Raw genomic sequence first — 22,003 nt, 5'->3', positions numbered from 1 at the left:
ACATAACTTCTCAGAAGCTTAAAGAAAATGGAGGAACCAAATTTGTAAATTGATGATCAGTACCCCAAGCAGTTTAAATAAAATCTATTAATGTTACTGTCAATACAATAGTCTGTTATACACTACAATAAGTGGAAGACAATGAGAGGAGATATTTAAGAGTTATCAGGATGGAATGATTCTGAACATAAATTTCAAATTCAGGATGGCATGTTAACTACGTGTAGTTAACAATATCTAGAAGTTCCTTTGCATGAACATTTGAAAATAATATTTACTAAATGTATGTTTATTGACATAAAATTAATAAAACTATCAAAGATCCCTATCTGATTGTAAGCAAATACAAGATCCAAACATTATTCTGAAAGTCAAAATTTTAAACAAGTTCTTTGGTCTTCAGTATTGCTTAAGCTTCTTCACTACAAATTCAAATATAAAATCCAATTTTCTCTTTACAGGAGATTCAACAACTTCATATAAGAGTTTATTTTCTGATTTATTTTGGATATTAAAACCTACATTACATCCCACAGAAAATGGAATCTGTAAGCATAATGAAATTTTCTTTACTAAAGGACTCTCAAGACAGTAAAATTGTCTAAAGAGTCACCATGAATTGCTCACATCTGAGATAAGCTGTTTTTTCAGGGCCTCAGATCTGACCTTCTGTCAGTTATCATGTACTTTTTCATGAACTACAGATCTCATTTGTAAAAGAAAGGCACAAGCTCAAGATCATTCTTCCTTGTTTCCATCAATTCCTTTATCTGCCATCTTTTCCTTGTGTGATAGCTGCCACATTTTCTTATCCTTTTCCAAGCCACGTTATATCTGCAGACTGTAGTTCCTGCACAAACATAAGCTCCTTGGTTACCTTTCCCCACTGTGCTGAATCAGCACTACAGAAAGAAAAGCCTTTTCTCACAAGCAATTACTATAAAGCAGAGCAGAATAGCAACAGAGCAAGAGACCTCACTTAAATTAGAAAATTGGGGGTTGGCAGGCAAATTTGCAAGTTACTGCATCTGCAATTTTCAATTAACTACTCTGTTGTATTTACAAAAATTACTGAATCTCTTCAGAGATTAAAATCCAAACAGAAGCTCCCAAATTATGCCTCTGTGGAAGGGTAACACCTCAAAACATGTAAGAATGATCAAGGGACAGTCATTAGTAAACTTAGACAATACGTTTTGTTAAATCGACTCTTTCTTTCCTTCTACAAGGTATCTGAATTCTCCAGCTCATTGACATTAGACCTTCCAGAACAAAATGAAGAAGCAACACGAGGGAGTCAGGGAGAAGGTTTGGGATTGCTCTTGAGTTATCACAGGCTGGCACAAGAAGAGCAACCATGAAGATGTCATTTGTTCCTACAAACCTAAGAATGATTTTTGTATGACCAAGGAACTAATATAAAATGAGACTAAGAGAAATAATCCTGGCCAGTCCAGAAAGTAATTTCCAAAACATTCTGTCCCCTCCAAAGGCTTTTTCTACATTGGAAACAATGCAGGTCAATTTACAACTCCTGATTTTAACAGGAGTTGTAAGTGTATTTCTGAAAAGCCTTTTTTCTTTTGTTGCCCCAGTGCTTTTGAAAACATTTATACCGTGTGAGCATGTCAGACATACAAATGAATAACCAGAGTAACAGCTTTTCCCCCAGTTCCATCTTTGCTGTTCTCAAAAATACGGAAATAACGCTGGAGACTAGAAGTGGTAACTGCACAGAAAGTTTCAGAAAGATGACTCAAAAAGCATGTTTGCCTATCAACAAACCCCAGGAGCAGAAAGGTTCTTCTTGAAGTCACTAAGAAGCTGGTTTGATTTTTTTCTTTCCTCTAGGAGGTCCAAAAATCACATTGTATCTTTAAGGGAAGTCCAGAAACCATAGAAAACCTCAAGACTCCAAGCAGAAAAGGGGCATAAGCTTGTAACACATAACAAAACAGAAGCACCAACAAACAAAAAGATCAGAATACTGAGAAGATGATACCAATGTGCCCAGAACGAAAAAGAGCAATGTATACAGCCTAAACACTATGGTAGTACAGTAACAGTGCCAAAATTAAATTTAAAGCAGAGCACAAAACAGAAACAACTGGAAGCTTATCAAATACAAATATGGATCAACGGAAAAGAAAGGAGCAGAAGATAAATATTCAGGGAAGAAAGCAGGCAACAAGATTGCGGAATCAAATATCTCAACACAGAGATATCCAAACACGAGCAACCAGAGAAGAAGCACCACCAGTGACTTGGGCATCGTGCCCCAAGAAAGCTGCTGCCGGCGGGAATTCCACAGCAGCGGCACAGCAGGAAGCTCTGTCAGGCTCCTCGGGAAGAGCGCTCTGGAGCGAGGTGGAGGGCAGGCTTCTCTCTCCTGCACCCCGCACGGGGGCGCAGCGCGGGCCCTGGCACGGCCAGCAGCTGCCTCCGCAGGGGCAGCGCCGCTGCTGGCGCCAGGGCCAGGCCGAGCCGGCAGCCGGGCCCGCTGCCCTCACGGCAGCCCCGGCCCGGAGAGCGCCCACAGCCCCGCACAGCGCCCGCGGCACGGCGGCCTCGGCAGGGCACTGAGAGCTGCTGCCGGCAGCACGGCACAGCCACAGCGCCCGGCACGGCCACACAGCCACAGCCACGGCGGCCGGCACCGCCACACAGCCACAGCCACGGCGGCCGGCACCGCCACACAGCCACAGCCACGGCGCCCGGCACCGCCACACAGCCACAGCCACAGTCACGGCGGCCGGCACCGCCACACAGCCACAGCCACGGCGGCCGGCACCGCGGCACAGCCACAGCCACAGCCACAGCCACGGCGCCCAGCACCGCCACACAGCCACAGCCACAGCCACGGCGGCCAGCACGGCCCTACAGGGCCCTCAGCCCAGCAGAGACCCTGCCCCGTGGGCAGCAGGAGAGAAGCTGAGCTATGATCAGCATATTCATTTACAGGCCATGAGGAGCGAGCAATTGATAAGCCGCACACGGAAATACATGTGGCAGACATAAACCAACCAAAAATCCCAGTAGCTGCTCTCCCCAGCATTATTGGAAAGATCATTTCCTGCATTGCTTCCTTAAAGATTCTTGAACAGATTTCTTTGGGAAATCACAAGTAAATTATAGACGAAGTCTAGCATCTCATATTTTTCTCCTGAATTTCACTACTATTTATAAAGGAAACAATTTCCAAAAATTTTCCACATGCAGGATCTGCATGGCTGTCAATATGTCAGTCTGTATTTCAACACAGCAGTTAAATGTTAAAGCATAGGACTCTAGAAAAGCAAGGAATCAGCCTGACGAAACTACAAATAATCTTCATTATTAAGCTCATAGGTATTACCAGAGCAGTTATCAAAGACTCGCACCCTTAGAGCAAGCATTAAAGTACTGGCAGAACAAAACCAACATCCACAGATCAAGGAAGGACAGAAGTATAATTAGTTCAAAGTTCCAATCTTAATTATAAATAACGAATAGGAGGTTTCATAATTGAAAACTTCCACTCATAATTTTTTCATGTGCAATTTAGGGATCTGTCGTTGCAGTCAGCACAGTGTTACAAAAGCACGCTCTGGCATTGGGGTGTCCTTGTTTCACATTTACAAGGTTTACCAGTGAGAATCAGTGAGAAGCTTTCATGACAAGAAAGGAATATGTCCAAATGGAAAGGAGAATTAATTAAAAAATTTGGAGGATTGAAATAATTCCTTTAGTTATTACTTTTACACACAGTTTAGCCAACTAGCCCATGTGCAGAAAAGTGCAAATACTGCAAGGGAGACATCTTTTTCTCATAATTTAGTGGACAACATAAAAATCAGATCACACCCTGAGTCTCCTCAAATTCACCTTTATCATCAGTGCTGGAGCCTGATTTCTACTGTAGAATTAAAAAACATTTCTGCACCACATATACACTGAAACACTAAACTCCTACAACACGTCATATACTGTTGCTGATTATCCCAAGATCCCTCATCTCGTTTTCTGCTTACAATTACAAGCTAAGGCACAATTTAAAAAAATTTAAATACACATATCTACACGTCAATATAACTGAAAATTTAGAGGAAAACCAGCACTTTGCATGAGGTACTAGAAAGGTGTTTGCTGGTTACCTTCTGGGCACTGACAGCTGAATCCATTGAGGTGGGATGAGCAGGTCCCTCCATTCTGGCATGGCTGCTGGATGCAATGATCAATCTCTGACTGGCACAGCTCTCCAGTGTAACCTACAAAACAGCTCACAATATTCAGCAGCTGTAGCAAAAACAAGGGTTTACCACTAAAAAATACTGTTTGGCCATCCAAACAATACCATTACTTTTCTTGAATCAAATTAACCAGTATAAGCAACAGAATCCAGGACAGACTCTCATTTCTTACAAAATGAGATTTCTAATTAAAACATATACTTCACAGGAGAAGCATACAAAACCAGCAGAACTCTAGAGACTACATCTGTTGTATCTTACCAACAGCAATATTCTGACATCACAAGTGAATTGGCAATAGATACTGGGTCCTCACTGGTACTCATATAACCAAAAAAATAAAGCCATTTTGGTATGGTTTTCAAATGCAACTTGAATCCCAAGTCAATAATCTTTATCAAGGCTTTAAACAGAACTTAACACTACGAATTATTTGTGCATATGCTGAATGACTGTCATTTGCTCCCACTTCTGGGCTTCAAGAAGAGTGTTTATTTTAAGTGGGAGCTGTGAAGAACTGCTCAGCACAGTTGCAAACTCTTCCAAATAAGCTTCTATAAGTTCACGAGCTACAGATTGTGTGTACTGTACTATTTGACCATAAGTTTGCTTTGTTCCATATGTCTGATGTCTGTAACACATCCTCAAAAAATGAACAAACTTAAAGTACAATCTAAATTATTCTACACTCCATACCTAAATTTCATAACAAATACCACACATTCCCCTTTTCTAATTCTTAATTACTTCCAAGAAAATATCTTGGATGCATGATTGAAGAAAAAACTACTTGCTACACCCAGGGACATCTTATTTTTTTAAAAGGAACCCTACAAAAATTATTAATAACTTCCATAATGAGCATATTTAACCAAATGGCTGGTGTTAAAGGCTAGTAAGCTATGACCAGATAAGCACTGCTATGAACAGAAAGACCCCAAGGTGAAGCAGAGGACATACATGGATAGGATTTAGCTGATGCAGGGGAGAAAGGGGAGAAAGAAGGGGACCCCCCCCCCCCAAAATTAATCAACTGGGGGGGGGAAACACCCATGGTTTTATTCAATAATTATTTTTAATGCAATCAAAATTGGTGTGTTTTTTGTGCACAGTAAGACCCATACCTGTTTAAATTTATGATGTCACCATAAAATAGCTGTCTATTAGAGTTGCTACAGCACTACTACAGAAAAACATCTATATAAGACTTTCTGTGTACCTTCCACTTTTATATGCTATAGAGAGCTAAATTATAAAACTATACTCTGCAATGCAAAACCTGGAAAAAGAAACTGCTGTTTATTGTAAAATTATTCTATTGAATCACCTAAACTGGAGGGAAAAAATGTGGTCTCATGTGGCAGGTCCTCTTGACTGGGTAGAAGCACTTGGAGGGAGAGATCTCAGCTTCACTCTGGAAAGCTAGTGATTTTCTGGAATTCTAACTGGTCTCAAATTCACATAAATTTTACAAGAGCAACAATGAAGTATTATAGAAGACTGCATCCACTGACTTCTTTCATCTATAGACTTCACAGCTTTATTAGTTTACACATTCAGTTGATTATTTTTATAGATTGTAACACAGTATTGAATGTGCTTAAGTCATTTAAACATCCTTCCATCTTTGAACTGTTACCAAGTTTGTGAAGGTTCAAAATTATCCTGGAATTCAACATGTATCCAAAAGAATGTGGCATGAAGGCTGAAATGATTATGCTGCTCTGAAACTCAGTACAAGAACTGGTCTTCCTGCAATTGTCATTACAGCTTGCAGGGAAACTCATTGGAGACAATTATCTTCTGACACATTTATAAACATAAATATGTCCTATCTTATTACCACCTCTAGTGCACGTTTTATTCATCTGAAAGAGAATATGATTCAGGAATAGCATCCCAAATATGTTGCAGGGACTAGAAATGCAGAGAACGGGGGGAAAAAGCAGTTTTTTGGTGAGATACATGCTAAGAATCGTTACACCTCTACATTTTGTGCTGATAATTAACTTCACAACATTTCCTTCTATCAGAATTTGGGAAACATGATCATGTTCACATATAAATGTTTCTGAAACTTGCATATGGAGACATATAGGATAATTAAACTCTTACCTACAGTTTTCTTTAATATTTTTCATATGGAATTAATATTTTTAGAAATTCAAAGTTAAATTACAACAGTTTGTTTTCCAGACTGTTTTTTAGTGTGTGGACACAAATTTTGGTGGATACAATAACTATGGGTAGAAACAAAAACCACTGAACTTAACAATGATTGAACCATTTGAATGACATTAGACATTTGATATTAAAAAAATTAAGAAGAATTATTAGAAAAAAAACAAAAAAGCTAAACCTTAGCTTATGTGTGGTGGTCACAGAACACTTCTGAAAAAAAAAAAAACCTGATGAAGAAAAAGCTGATATAAACTAAATTTTGCTCCTGTATTTTTAGTAGGTGAAGTTCCACTAGTTATGATTAATTCCATCACAGGGTTACAGTTCAGACATGTACTTTCAATGGCATTTTTCACCAGTGAAGAACCTTCCACTGCCCTTATGCTGTTGCATTTTCTGTCTGTTCTGGTATCAGAAGTTGCACAGTTCACTACTCTGCAAAAAGAGATGCACCAAATGTCAAACAAAGCTGCATTATTTAAGAATTCAAAACCTACCAGGCAGGCAGCTGCAGGTGAAATTGTTCCTGTCATGTTTCTGTGCTACATCAGTGCAGGTTGCATTGTTCTGGCAAGGTTGGCTCTGACAGGCATCAAATTCTTCACACAGGGAACCCTTATATGCATCTTCACACTCACAAAAAAATGTTGCCTAAAAACAAAGAGGATATGTACTTCACAATAAATTTTCAAAGATGATGTTTTCATTTAATATACTTTTAAACAAAGATGGTTTGGTTTTCCTGTTCATACCAACAGTAGTTGCCATAAATACATCAACTGAACAAAGTACAAAGTTATTCCTTGAAATACTAAACCTGCACCAATTCTTCAGCTCAAATTTTTAATGATGTTGGGTCATTTCATCTAGACAAGGAGTCTGGGATCATATCCATAATATCTAAATCATTATACGTTTTTCTTCCATTCCAGAAATTAGATTTATAGGCTGAAGTAACTGTCAGAATCAATAATGTGCAGATTTACAGCAACCAAATCCTACTACAGATATGCACTCTTTACATGACAGGCACCCAGAGTGGTACTTCAGCAGTAACACTCCCTTTCAATGCTGTTAAAATATGTCTTCTTCTGAGTGTATTCATTACCTTTTCCAGACTTTGTTGCTTAATAAAAATCAAGACCTCTACACCTCTTAAAGGTTTAAGGTACCTACAGGAGGCATGATATGGCACATTTTTGTTGGTAATAAAATAATTCAAATCAGATTTAAAAACTCTATATGTGACTAAGATTGTCAAGGAAGTCTCCAAGAAAAGAAGCAAGGAAAGCTCTCTCCTCTGTGGTATGCATTTAGATGACATCTGAATCTTTGTTCATCAAACACTAGATGGCAACATCACTCACTCTCGTCTATTCCAAAGCCAGACCTTTGGTGCTGGAACGCAGCTGTCCCATGTACAAACATTGGAATGCAAAGTGCAGAACCTGCATGGAACTAGAAACAAAGAGATGGAGGCTTCTATTTTTGCTTGGTTTAGCTTCATATGAATAAGTAGTTGTGACCTAAGCAGAAAATAATCGTCTTCACCTAAATAAAAAACTTCCAGATTTCACTCTTCCTTACAAATATCACACTGGCAGAGTTGCACAAGAATAAATATGATACATCTTCAAAACTCAAAACCATGACTATGTTATTTATCAGGAATGCCAGAAGCTCTTCTTAAGTGTACAGTCTACACATGTTCTGGAATTTACCCCAGCCTCTTCAAAAAACAGCTCTGAGTATCTCACACATCACCAATGACCGATTTCCAAACAAGGCTGTAGTTCAACGGAAAGGAAAGACAGGCAAGAAAGAGAGAGTCAAAGTTACTATACTCACATAACACAGTAACTATCTTTAAAGTTTTATCCAAGAGTTTGATATAGGGATCAATTTACCATAGAGAGTACTTAACAAAATGGGGTTTGAAAGCTGCAAAATAAAAACATTTTAACACTTCAATCTGAAATATCTAATGACAGGTAACAGTTCTGAGATTCTGCCAAGTTATTCTGTGGAGAAGATTAGGGTATCATCACTTACCCCAAATGATACTTCATTTTTTTTTTCCTGAATAGATAACATGTACTAGTATATTTGAACAAAAGTGAGTCAAGAAGCAGCTCCACACTGCCAATATGCTAGAATTAATGTCAGTAAGAACTCCAAAATGATCTACCATCAATCAAGAGCTCATCTGTATATTTTACTTAAGTGCAAATATATAGTATGATTTTGGATGGCAATAAAATACATTTTAAAAATAATTTGCTATTATCCAACCTGTACCATATTATAAATACAGCTGGAATATAGTACTTTTTTTGCTATTCTAGTTAGGAGAGTAGTAAATATTTTTTTTTTTTTTACAATGGCAAAGAAGTTAAGATGACCAGAACAAAGCTAATGTCTACTCTCTCTTACTGAGAAAGACTTTCAGTATTTAGTACAACTCAGTGTGAGTTACTATAATATATGAGCAAAATGTTGCATGACAATTACATACTTCAGAGCATACTGTACTTAGGAAAATAAGTCCATCTGCAGGACAGCATACCTTCAGGTATACAGGAGGGGTTTTATAATCTGCCTTTTTACAGATTATTATCAAATGGATCTATCCCAAAGCTTTCAGCCCACACAGAAGACATGGAAAGCATTGCTATTCAATTCAATATATTATTTCTCTGTGCAGGCAGAGGCCAGATATTTTTGTGTAAATCTCATGTGTTTTAAATCTAGCAATGAAAATTCATATTTACACAGTCAGCCCATCCATATTTTTTGTGGAAGAGCCAAAGTTATGGAACAGAGCGATCTGTGAGAGAAACAACCTCTTATGTCAGCAAAATTGTGGCACTCACAATCAATGGATGGTCCAAGTTCACTTCAAAATCTTACATGAACTCAGAAATTCACACCAGACAAATCTCTCCCCTTTGGGTCAACATGAAAACTTTTCTCCTCCATTAACTGCTAACTGTTAACTCATCCTGGTGTAAAGGAGAGCAGATGAATGTGAGAGTGGTATTTACATTGTGATGATGCCAACACCAGCGCTATACTTCTGGCACATTCCTTTCCCTTGTGGACAAGAGGTAATCATGGCAGCAAAACAGGTAAAAGCTCATACAAAGGAAGGAAAAGGCATCACTTGAGCTCAGCATCACCTCGCTGCACAGAACTTTGGTCAAAGTGATGAATTTTATCTTCCATTCAAAAGCAACAATAATTGAAAACAAAACTTTGCATTAGAACTTTGCTTTTTATAACCATACTCTATAAAGGCATCTGAGTAGAAATCAAGTTATAGACCAGCAAGGAACTGGCCAAGAATCCCAGGTTAGACCAGAATTCATTTTTTATAGTTATATGCACTCTATACATAACAGTACCCTCCTGTATCACTGCAGATTGTTAACTACATTTAAATTTCCCAATAAGCAGATGCGTTCCTACATTCTTTTACATTCTACTAAATTTGAAATAAAACTATGAAGTACATAAAAGCCCAAAGACAACCATTAATCTTCTTGGCACTGGAAGCAATGACTACAGCCAGCAGAGCTCTGAGCTTGCTCATGGCATTGGGCCTTTTATGCATTCTTCTAAGAAGTTGCTTTGCATCCTGCAAGACTAGATTGTGCAAAACCAACCAGAATGAATTATGGATAAAAACAAACAGCAAATCGCAAAGGGCGCATTTTAAATTTTTGAAAAATTAAAGTTTATGAGAAGTGTGTTGTGGGAAACAGACACAATGGTTGTCATGTCAAGCATGCAATTTTGGCAGCCGCTGGCTCCATCATTAGGGAAATCATCAAGATACTTTAGAGCACATCTCACATAATTTCAATTAAACAATTGCAGAAACATTCTACTTAATGAAATATGTCCCTCTATTTTTATCTTACGCTTGTTTCCTATCTGAAGTTCTCTGATGCACCTAATAGACTAAAGAACAAGAAAAGCTCACAGATTTAGAAACACAGGACAGACAAAAAGACAACATGGCATTTTGATACCCCTGGAGTAGGAAGCTGGATATAAATTAACTTATTTTGGTCACTGTATTTCATGTTCTAGCAAGCTACCCCAGCCCAGCAGGCACCTGGCACTGGTTTGATGGCATTTGAGAGGATGACTGGGAGCATTCCTCATTTATTCAAGTTCTAGAAAACTCAGGAGCAGTTTGAGACAGCAAAAGTAGAAGCAATTGCATTTCTGAAGTTGAAATTTTATCTGAAGATAGATAAATATGTTCATTGGACATATTAATATATTTACATATTTTTATCTATATTTTATATTTAGACATATTGAGAATCCTGCTAATTCTTGATCTCTGACTGCCATTAATTGCTAGATAACAGCTTCAGCCACAGGGTTTTGGTCAACTACAGCCTAGTGCATGTTATACAAAAATAATGTTATACCTTAATAAATTTTCCGGCTATTAGGTTCAGAGAAGGAATAGGGGAAAGATATGAACAATCTTAATTTTTTCCATTCACTTGCCACGGAAAACAGCAGCCTGCATGTGCACAAGGCAGGCTCTCTCATCACTCACAGTTCTGATTTTAACATACAAAGCCTTCCAATGTCAAGATTACAGGTAGGAACATACAGATACTGGTTTATCTTTCTCTTTTTTTTTTTTTTTTTTTTTTTGAGTTAAATAATTGCTTCTCTTTCTTGCTGTGAAGCTAATCTGTCTTTTTTAAAGAAAATTTTACTTATCTTATAAGATTAATAACAGGTGGATAATTATTAGAGGCCATATATGCTTTTCCCTTAATACAGAAAAGGATTAATTCTTCTGCATAGATAGAGGAAACAGCTTATTTTTATTTTGGAACATCACATACAACAAGAGAAAGAAATTAGAGTCATAAAATTGGACAAAACATGAAAATATATGTATTCGGCAATCTATCAAAAGATGTAACTCTCAAATTGACAACTGTTAAGCATAGTAAACTTGAACATATTATTTATGTAAGTCAAATTCAAAATACTGAATTTATAAAATAAAAATGATAAATACAGTAAAGCACAAAAACTAAACTGGACTATGAAATAGAACGCTGTATCTGAATAATTTATTTGGATACCAGCCAGCTACTATAGTAAAGCAGCATTTATTTCTAAATTCATGTTGCAATAATTATGTTCACACATTACCTCAAGCATTTTACAAATTCATTTTTGAGAAATAAAACAGATAATTATTCCAGATGTTAGTACTGCCACGTATGTATAGATTACTGTGGCAATTTAATTATTGTTGTTACAATTCAAAACACCATTTTCTATCAAACATGCTTACTGAGAATTTAAATCAGAAAATGGTAGCAGATGAACTACAAGTGAATTCACTCAATATGCCAAATTTTTTGTGCTCACAGCAGGCTCACAGCTGTTAATATTTACTCAACAGTTACTACTGCTTTTATCTCCCAAATGAATAATAATGAAACCAAAGATTAACTGTGCATATTTGTGCTGTAAATTACTTTTAATCCATGAAATAAAAAATAACATGTATAGAAGGTAACAGAGTATACAATATCTAAATCACAAAAGCCCAGTCTGGTTTTGTAAAAGCAAAATACAGGCTGCAAATTAGACAGATTTGGTTTTTATTTTCTTATGTTGCTAGATCACACAAAATCCCCAATGTCCAGTGGAATTGCCATCGTAATCCCTCAATGCAGTGTTATGTAAAGGACAAAGCTGTATAGGAAACCTTACAACCACTACCAAATTACTCCATTTTGCTTCTTCTCATAATTACAGTCAGGTAATTCCATTGCACTGGTCAGTCTAGTCTGAGTAAGCAATTATTAAGATGTGGAGAGAGAAGCACTAGATAAAGCTGACCTAAAACGTATGACAAGGTTGAGAACTTAACAAATCTGAGCACACTGGGCTGGAGATTGGAGATCCCAAGTGCCCACGCTGTGGTCTTACCTTAGAGAAACTTCCTTCTACAGTGACTGTAAGATGCAGTACAAATTCCCTTACACCTGACTTGAACCACTGTTTTTATTGCCAGGGCAGGGTGTGAATCTTTGCATCTTGTTTCTGTTCTCTTACTTCAGGTGCTTGATTTTCAGGAATAGCAGATATATATTGTTACCTAGTGACACCTGTGAGCTTTCGACAGCTGTTACACAGCTGCAAGGTATAAACACCAAGGACAATTTGCCCTGTGTTTCAGTTAGCATGGAATTGCCACATTACAGGAATGTCTTGGTAAGTTGACCTTACCTCATCTGGCTTGGTGATGCACTTCCCTTTCCCTGAACATGGGAAGTTGTCTGAATGGCTTCCCACAGGCATGCAGGTACTCACTTTCACCACCACAGTCAAGCGCAGAGCCACAATGCACTTGGTAACTGAATCATTCAAAAAACCTTTAAAAAAAAAAAAAGGAAAATATTCTTGTTATATGACAAAATAGGCTGATACTGTTTATGCTCTGCAGCTAGACAAAGAAATAAAACTGATTTGAAATAAACTGCCAACTAAGAACAAAATTGCTCAATACTTAATACACACCTCTCTGAATGCAAGGCATGTAAATACAAATTAAAATACAGTTCGGAGACAAACCTCATGGTATTGATTAAAAAAAGGAAGACAGGATGGTCAAACAGATCTACTTCCAGAGCTCAAACCTACATTTTTTAGGTTTCAAAATCAAATGCTTTTACCTGCTACTTTCTGAAAAGTTAAAAAATATATTTCTTTAATTTCTTTAATGACAAGGAACATGCAAATAAAATTTTGTGGAGAAATATGTTTACATGAATTCATAAAAGTTACTTTCAGAGCTAAAAAGCACCTAGATTCCTTACAATGGTAAAAGATGGAGAATCCCTTTGGTTCTTTTTTCTATTAAGTTTACAAGAATATACATACACCACTTGACAGCATTTCTTTGTGTATTTGCAATACAAGTATTATTGGTTGTCTGGTCTGATGTCTCTATAAGCTAATATGGCAGGTAAAGATGAACTTAACATGGAAATAGGAACACTGGACAAGGAACAGGATGATTCATGAATCTCTGGCTAGCACCTGCAATTGCATGGAAGGAAAAAAATTGTGGTTGGTATCTATTAAAACACACTGGAGCATAACATCACTATCACACATATTCCTAACAGATTTATCTGAAAAATAAAAGAAGGACAACAGGAAAGATAAAACGGGGCACACCGTCCATGATATATGGAATAAAATCAGAGCTCATGTCAAAATACACAGCCCCTGCTCCTGCACTTGTGCTTGAACTGCCTTGTTCCAGCACATTGAATTAGACTCCTGGACCACAGCCCTTCCATGTGTGGCATCAATTAATTGTTTTGTTTGGGGAGAATAAATGTGCACTGACACAAAAACGTGGGTTTGGTATAGTGTACATACTGTATGCAGAATTTATGCATAAAAAGCCACCAAAGATCCTTCCATAGACTGTCAAACCATTGACTTCACTATTCTCCATGTAGGTAGATTCCAAAGGATCTAAGACTGTAGTACCAGAATGGAATGTTGCAGGCACAGAACCATTCTATGATTCCCCTTTTCTTTAGAAAATATAAAGAGAATTTAATTAAAAATTGATGGGTTTTTTTAAAACAAAAATCCTTAATTTTAAAAAGAACAGCACTAAATAGATGCAGAGTATGACATAGAATATTTTTTCTTAGATTTTCCACTTCAAATTGCAAAATCCATTTACAGCCTAAACCTCTAAGGAGATTCAAATATGCAGTTCAGCTTCTTGCATTATAGACTGGAGATAGCATAACATTTAGTCAAGAGGAAAAAAAAATGTAAAACAAAAATATTTTTAATGAACAGGAACAAACAAAAGTTTCATGAAACAGAACTTCAAGTAAATTCTCTTTCAGAACAGCTGCTAAGCATTACTTACATTTTGCATATGAAAGTGTCAAGCATGACTAATTCTACAAATTCCACATAAAATCACGTGGAAGACTTGCATTCTTTGTTTTTCATTTTTAGATTTCACTTTTTAAAATGCTGCATTCCTTCAGCTATTAGTTGTCTATGATCCCTAAACCCTTTCTTCAAACAGGAAAATCTTATGTCCTACATAGACATCATTGGCTTGACTACAGCCTCTACAAGTTAGCTGAATGTTCTAAAGGATCAGATTAAAAAAAAAAAAAAAAAAAAACAAAAAACCACACAAACAAACAAACAAACACATGTATTGGGTATAGTTCCAAATGCCTAATGGTCTGTTTTGGCTAGTGAAGATTATTGTAATCTGATGACCTCTTCAAAGCAAGCCAATTTATTCTGGCCTCAATACATACCCCATTTTTACCCATCTGTTCAAAGATGCAGCCAGAATTTTTCTTTAACAATTGAATGCGATTGTCACTGGCAGTCATGCAATTATATCTGAATGCTTGGAAGAATGTGGTATTTAGAAAATGTCTTTGGGTTCACATTTCCTTGTCTGAAGCAGATTGTTACATATTCTTCAGGACAGTTCCCTAAAGAAATATTAAATCAACCTTCTTTGTACTTTGAATCTTGTTACTATTTTGGTATCAAAAGCCCTCAGGCAAACCACTGAAAAAATCATTATTCTCTCTGGAATGCCACACATTTTCCTGCAATTTCTAATTATCTCACCTAATTTGTAAATATGAGAAAAATACAAACATAGGTATTTATTTTCACTTTATAGAAGTTGCATATAATGTTCTGAGATCTCTAGGTTTTAAGGCTAAAAGAAGCTTGTCTAACCATCTAAATATAACACCCTGCTTAACTCAGGTCATAGCACTTCAATTAATTCTTTCCCCAATTCCCATAACAGCAACCAAACTAGAGTGAGTTTTAAGTTCTATTTTTAACTTCTAGATGGGAGAATAATTTTGGAACCATATTTACAGTTTCTTTCATCTCAGGTCTGGAGAAAAATATTACAGCAGTTTATACCAAAAGGTAATTTTGTTCAGTTCAACCTTGCTGGTTTTCTAAAGCCAGTTAGAACATAATGGCATCAAAGCATTTTTAGTTGCCAAATTCAGGGTTGAGTTATTTACAGTAATATTACGGAAACAATTCTCAAGCCTAATAAATCATAATGTGATGTGAGTAGTCATTTAGATTGCAGAGGAGGCATTTTCAAGCTTTTTGCACACACATTTGATAGTCTGGAAAATGCCTGCACAATTTCCTTGGCAGAAAGCATGGTAAAATACACTACAGCTCCTTCCACCCTGGCACTTCCACACACATATGTCAAGGAGCACAAGGTATGGGTGCTCCTATTTCACTCACATCAAGAAAGTTAAGAACGAAAAATAAGGGACAAAGTCAAACTAAAAGATGACAGGTGCCATCATTATGTCCAGATGCTTTCAGAAGATCGTATCATGCCATTCAGATTACCAGTACTCAAACATTAATTGAGTGTATGCTTTCTAGACTACACAAATTATTTGCTTCCCCCACAAGCCCCATTCCTGAGCAAAACCTTTCTTCTAAGCACAACAGTCTGAGGTCAGCGAACAGATCCACAGTGGGCAGTCAAAATAGGGAAGACTGAAGCTAACACACCACCAAGAAGGTTATCATACTGCATAGAATGTTAGCAAAAGGCAAAACACTTCACTAGAAATCATTCACTAACTCTTGGTATGCACCCCACATGCTCTGGCACACACCAACGTCTTTTGCATTTGGCTCAAATGTATCTTCTCTGTATTCTACACAGTGAATACATGCATTCCAAAGATATCCACCTCTGGCTGAAACAGTAGATTATCCTTTTAGTTCTAGTTCACAGAAGAGTAGATCTCTGAGTTCACCTAAAGGTTTCTTGGATGATTGAGAATGACTGCCAAGGCAGGATTGGGCACTCACAACAAAGTATCCGTCCTCAAGTTTTCAACTTATTTTTAGCCTGGTTTCCCAAGGAAATGAGACAGCAGTGGGATGTCTATCAGTTTCCATCTGTTCTCTTTTTCTCTCTCAACACTTTCCCACACCAAAAGCTTTTGGGGTCAGTAGCCAACTTCAACATTTTGCAGAGCAGTGAAGTTCTCAAAGACACTAAATGCCTACAGCTCCCTTACACAGCAAGCAGCCCTTGCACCAAGGGCACTGCTAAGTCAAGATGGCAGGAAAACTAAAAAGGGCCCCAGAATAAGGTGATATAGATTCTCCATGCCATTCCCCATGTACAGTACAGTCAGCTATTCATTATTTGGAAAATAATATATGGGATATAGTTAAATGGAAGAAAAACAGATCATATCAGTCCTTCAGGATCAGAGCAGCAGTACTTGGTGTGCCTGCACCATATTTTCAGTTCTAGTCATGCAGTAACATAGCGAAGCTGTGATACTTCCAGATCAGATTGCAGCTTCTAGAAAAAACACTGCTGTTATCAGAGCATAATGAGCATCCTTTATAAACCTTACTGATCCAGGATAGAAGCTACATAAGTGTATCTGATAGTTCATCTACAGATGATGGAAAGTCATAGAATTAACCTAAAGTATAAAAGAGTCCAGAGGAATTTCTGTTTGACCACATCTCTCCCACCACAAAAGAAAATGTTACCCAGCAAGCTAAACAAGAGTGGTCAATATGTTGAACCTCTTTTTTTTTTACGGCAATTGAACTTTGCAGACATAAGAATACTTGAAAAAAAGGAAGCCAGGAAAGAAAGAGAACTATATTTTCATTACAGTACCCACCAGAAAAAAAAGAAAAAAGAAAAGAAGAATGAATTCTAGTTCTTCCTCCTAAAATGTTTGATATCCAAATTTTATCTAAGGACTATTTCATGTCCATGTATCTTGTGATATAGCTAACATTCAATACCATGAAAATTACTATGAAAACTGAGATCTATACTAATCACCACCATGCTTCAGTGCCTTTTTGGATTTAAGCATGAAGTGGGAAATTTAACTATATGAACCAATTTCCCTCTGTTATGGCACTGTGTATCACAATCTCAAATAGTTTTCCATCTAGCCAATCTAAACAAGCTCAATCCTTCTCTTGTTCATACAAGTCACGTTCAACTAATTTTAGAGACTTAACAAATGAAAAAGCATGACAAGATGTTCTCATGATGCACTCAATTCTGAAAATTTACCTTCACATGTTAAAGTAGTAGAGGCCTGCTTTTGATTTACAAATGGACAAACACTTACCCCCCTTTCCATTACACTAATACTCAGGGTCATTAAGGCCTACCCATCCCCTCAGGACCCTGACACCAATACTGTTCTACAGAATATGAAAAAAATGGTCAGGAATCCTTTCCTAGCTTGCCTCAGGATGATTATCATACATAAGAAAACCACAAGTGAGAAACAGGTAATCAATGCCATTTGTAATCTTTGATGCAGTACATCAGTGCCATCAGCACCGTACAGAACATCTGAGATCACTCTCTAACGATGCTGCTAGGCAACATAGCATCTGGGGATACAAAAATACAGCTGCAATAGCAAAATTGCTATTTTGTCCACAAATAGCACTATTTATAGGTGGCACAACTCTCCCAAATTCTATATAGATCAGCGTGCTTACTGTGCTTTATTCACAGAAGCCTTGGTCAGGTACTGCTTTTGAAAGTATATATAGATTCTAATGAGAATCAGTTCAAGAACTGTTTCAAATATTTTATTTTTCACAAGCTTACGTGAAAGAGCAATATAAGGAATTTTTCCTGGGAGGTGACTGAAAACCTTCTCATCACATTGTTTTCTCCAAATTGCATTCATAGTCACAGTCAGTTTTAGATGGATATGCTTTCTTCCTTTGCTACTAACAATGGAAACAGCCTTGGCTCCTACAATCAAAAATATTTCTCAGGCATAACCACTACAAGGTAAGAGTGCTGCTGTTCAGGTTACATCCTCAGTAACAATCCTACAGTTCTACCAGAGGCAGATTGACAATCATAGTGTTACACTGGTGTAACAGAAAGCAAAATTTGGGTGTCAGAAAATTATTACTAAAACTTTGGGAAGAAACAGCACACAATTTGCCTTTCAAGCTGGAGCTCAGTTTTGCAGGACTGGTAGTAAAAATATATTTATGAACTGAGCAAAACAGTTGAATTCACTTAGCATAGCAAAGTCCCATGTTCCACTACATTTCCTCTATAACAAATGTCAATTTCTGAATTTCACTGTTACTTAAACAATCATCCACCTTAATAACTTGACTGGACCAAGCCCCATGACAGAATTAAGAAACAGTCAGCTTGCAGAAGTACACTTACTCTTACAAAGCCATTTGCATTCAGCTTATTAAGGAGCTGTGGCAGTAGATGTGTGCCCTTCTCCCACAGCTTCAAGGACTCTGCTTATGGTCCAAAGTAATGGTGAAAGCGCAGCAAAGGGCAACAAGACTATTCTTCTGAAAGATTTCCTGCATCACAATTTCCCAATATATCTTTATTTGTCAGCATATCAGCCAAGTTGCCAAGCTGGCACAGAACTATTTTGGGTCCAAATGTAGACCACTAGAACCTCTGATTCCACACTTCTCAAAAGTAGTTAACTGTGGTTGAATACAAGTGGCGCAGCTGGGACTGCACTACAGGGAGCTGCAGAAGATGGGATGGCAAGGTTAGCTAGGATATATCTGTAGTGACTGGTTCAACTGAGAGGCTCTATTAGTGGTTACCCTACTTTCAAATACACATTACAGTATGTTACACTACTAGCTGAAGATCTCAATTTTACAAACATTTTACAAACATTATTAAAATGTGTCTCACACTGGTACACTGCACAATATACCAGTTATGCACTGGCATCCGTATTCCATGGATCAGGTTAAGCCGTCTGTCCAAGATCTTATCATGCAAACAACAATGTGATCAACTTAAAATAAATATCTTGATCTTGATTGTGAATTGGTCACAGAAGTCATATTTGAAGAAAGAAGAATTTTGAAATTAAAGAAACAAAAGGTATTTCACCAAACATTACAAATCTGAGTAGATGAACCTCCAAAAGACAGACTAGAAAAGTAATTTCCCATTGCTACTTGCTAGAAATAGCAGAGAATATAAATTAATTTTGAATCATTTACTGATTAAAGATTATTCTAAAGACTAAAAATTAATTAAATGCTAGCTTAAAACATAATACAATGTATGAAAATAGTAACTAGTCTGATGTTTATATCTGCTTGTATGAGGTGAGGTACATGCAACTCCATCATAAAGGACAGGATATTTAGTTTATCATACTTATAAAGAAAAGTATATGAAATATACTTTTAATATAAGAAATATATCCTTTCTTACATAGGCCAACAGCATTCTTCAGAATAGTGTGGATTTCAGCTGAATGCTGAAAGGCCATCTTTTAAAAGAAATTATTGAAATTAACACTTCACTACACTTTTCTTGCAGTTCACACTTTGCTGCTGCTGCTCTTGCTTACCAAAAGGCCATTTTCTGCAAGGTTAGCTCTTGTGCCCAGAACCCCAGGGAAATGTTCTGTTGAGCACAATGCTCAAATCTGCAGACAATAGGGCCTCTCCAAGCAAATTACACACTTAAAATTGAGAACCCCACTAACTGGAGCAGTTGTCACCAACTCCCCCAGCGAGGCTGCCTTGCACAAAAAGCAGAGCAGTCACGCACACGGACAGGGTTCTGCACATCACCACGGCATGTGCAGGGCATGGAGATTTAATTAGGTCCAGAGTGAAAGAGGGTTACGTCAAATGACTGCAGTATGCCATAGACTGGGAGCTCAGCTGAGACATGGCAACTTTTTAAAGCTAGAGTAACTTGATTATGTGGCTTTCAGTGAATTCAAATCACACATCTCCTATTATGAAATAAAATTGTCCTATTTAATTTTTGGTTAAGTGAAAACAATTTCAAGATACAGTAAACTGCTTTCTTTAGACAGAAATGTGTGCATGTTTCAGAGGCCTGTAACAACAAAAAATACAACATCTCAAAGCCCCAGCTACAATTTGCCTCCTAATCTGAAATCCTATTGCCAGACAAAAAGTTAGAAAAGACCAACTTGTTTCAAAATATCTATCTTATTTTTATTTCACATAGTATTTTTATACTGTTTCATTTTGCCTATTCAATATAGCTGCAGAAGTATTGGTGGTGACTACTCCTTAAAGCACGATAAGGTCTTGCAGGGAAACTCATTGAATAATCAAGGAACAACAGAAGAGTAAATAACTACTCAGAGCAGAGTTAGCAAAGAAAATACTTTGTTGCATTTGAAAGGCAGGACAGCATTTTGGATTGGAAAATATTATCCTTCCTGACATAGAACCATATGGCTCCCACATTTATTAAAAAGCAGCAGATATCTTGTGCTTCAAAAGCCAAGCATTAATTTTCCTTTTTAAGCCAAACATCAGAAAGTTTTGTGGAATTCAAGCAAGCTGCCTTAGAGGTGTTGGCATTTGAATGGCATCAGTACTCTTCATCTCACCACAAAGATGCTAGAGCACCTATTTTCAAGTGAGTTTGTACAGCTACCAATTTTATTTAAGGAAATATTTTTTAAATACTTGATAATTATAGTTTAAAGTAGCTAATTATATTGTATTTATCTAAAAGGCTGGGCATCTTGGAGAAAACCAGATGACATGCCAAGCAACATCAACTGACAAGTCTATGTCAGTTTCTGTTTGCTGTGATGGAAATAAGCATTATAATTTAAAGGTTGTGCTGGAAGATTTATTTTCTGTTCAGATAAAAATATTAAATCATATTAAATGTTAAACTTTCTACCTTATTATCTGCAAGTTTTTATCTGAGAAATAGCAATTTTGCTTACAAATATCTTCCTTTGAATTTATAAGCAGACAATAAGCTAAAAAGCTAATGTAGCAATATCTCATGAAAGCTGCTTTTTAAGCAGCATCTTTACTTTTAAGCAGCACCATGGAAGTGCTAAATAAAGCACAAAGTCTAAAAGCAAGTAGTTTCAAGCTATCTACAAGCATTTTTTTACAATTATATACAAATTTTCTATCATATTACCCATGGGGAAATGGAGGCAAAATACTAATGCCCAGCTGTTTGTTTTACTATTTTTCTGAAGGAGCTCCCATAATTACTGCTTCAGCTCTGGGCACACCGAGGCAGAAAACAAATTTTTCCAAAATTTTATCATGAAAGCTGATAAGAGGATCTTTTTTCAACAGAAATAATATCTTAACAGCCATGATGAAAACCTCAAAGCATAATTTCATTTTTTAATGTTGTTAGGAGAAAGGAAATAGGTTGCATGCACACAAAGTTGGCAGTGCCAGCTCCACCTTCTACTTTATGTCCAAAACCTCCAAACAAACACTTCTTAAAGCTAAGTAATAATCATATAATATGCAGTTTTGTATTGGTATGAAAAGGAAAATGGCATGAAGCTGTGTCAGGGGAGATTTAGGTCGGATATTAGGAAGAGATTTATTATCCAGAGGGTGTTTGGGCACAGAACAGGCTCCCCAGGGCAGTGGTCACAGCACCAAGGCTGACAGAGTTCAAGAAGTGTTTGGACAACGCTCTCAGGCCC

General features: G+C 37.1%; 1 protein-coding gene across 1 annotated transcript in view; it reads right to left on the bottom strand.

The window, feature by feature from the left end:
• The window catches only part of DNER (delta/notch like EGF repeat containing), a 114,145-nt gene that overhangs the window by 27,534 nt on the left and 64,608 nt on the right, over nucleotides 1-22,003 (bottom strand). Inside the window, exons 5-7 of the mRNA XM_053952265.1 lie at nucleotides 12,693-12,838; nucleotides 6,908-7,061; nucleotides 4,134-4,247 (exon numbers count right to left, since the gene is read on the bottom strand). Coding sequence (XP_053808240.1) covers nucleotides 4,134-4,247; nucleotides 6,908-7,061; nucleotides 12,693-12,838 — 414 coding nt within the window. The remainder of the gene's footprint in view (nucleotides 1-4,133; nucleotides 4,248-6,907; nucleotides 7,062-12,692; nucleotides 12,839-22,003) is intronic.

The sequence above is a fragment of the Vidua chalybeata genome, chromosome 10 (genome assembly GCF_026979565.1).
Source record: "Vidua chalybeata isolate OUT-0048 chromosome 10, bVidCha1 merged haplotype, whole genome shotgun sequence".
Lineage (NCBI taxonomy): Eukaryota > Metazoa > Chordata > Aves > Passeriformes > Viduidae > Vidua > Vidua chalybeata.
This window is presented reverse-complemented; position numbering and strand designations above follow the sequence as displayed.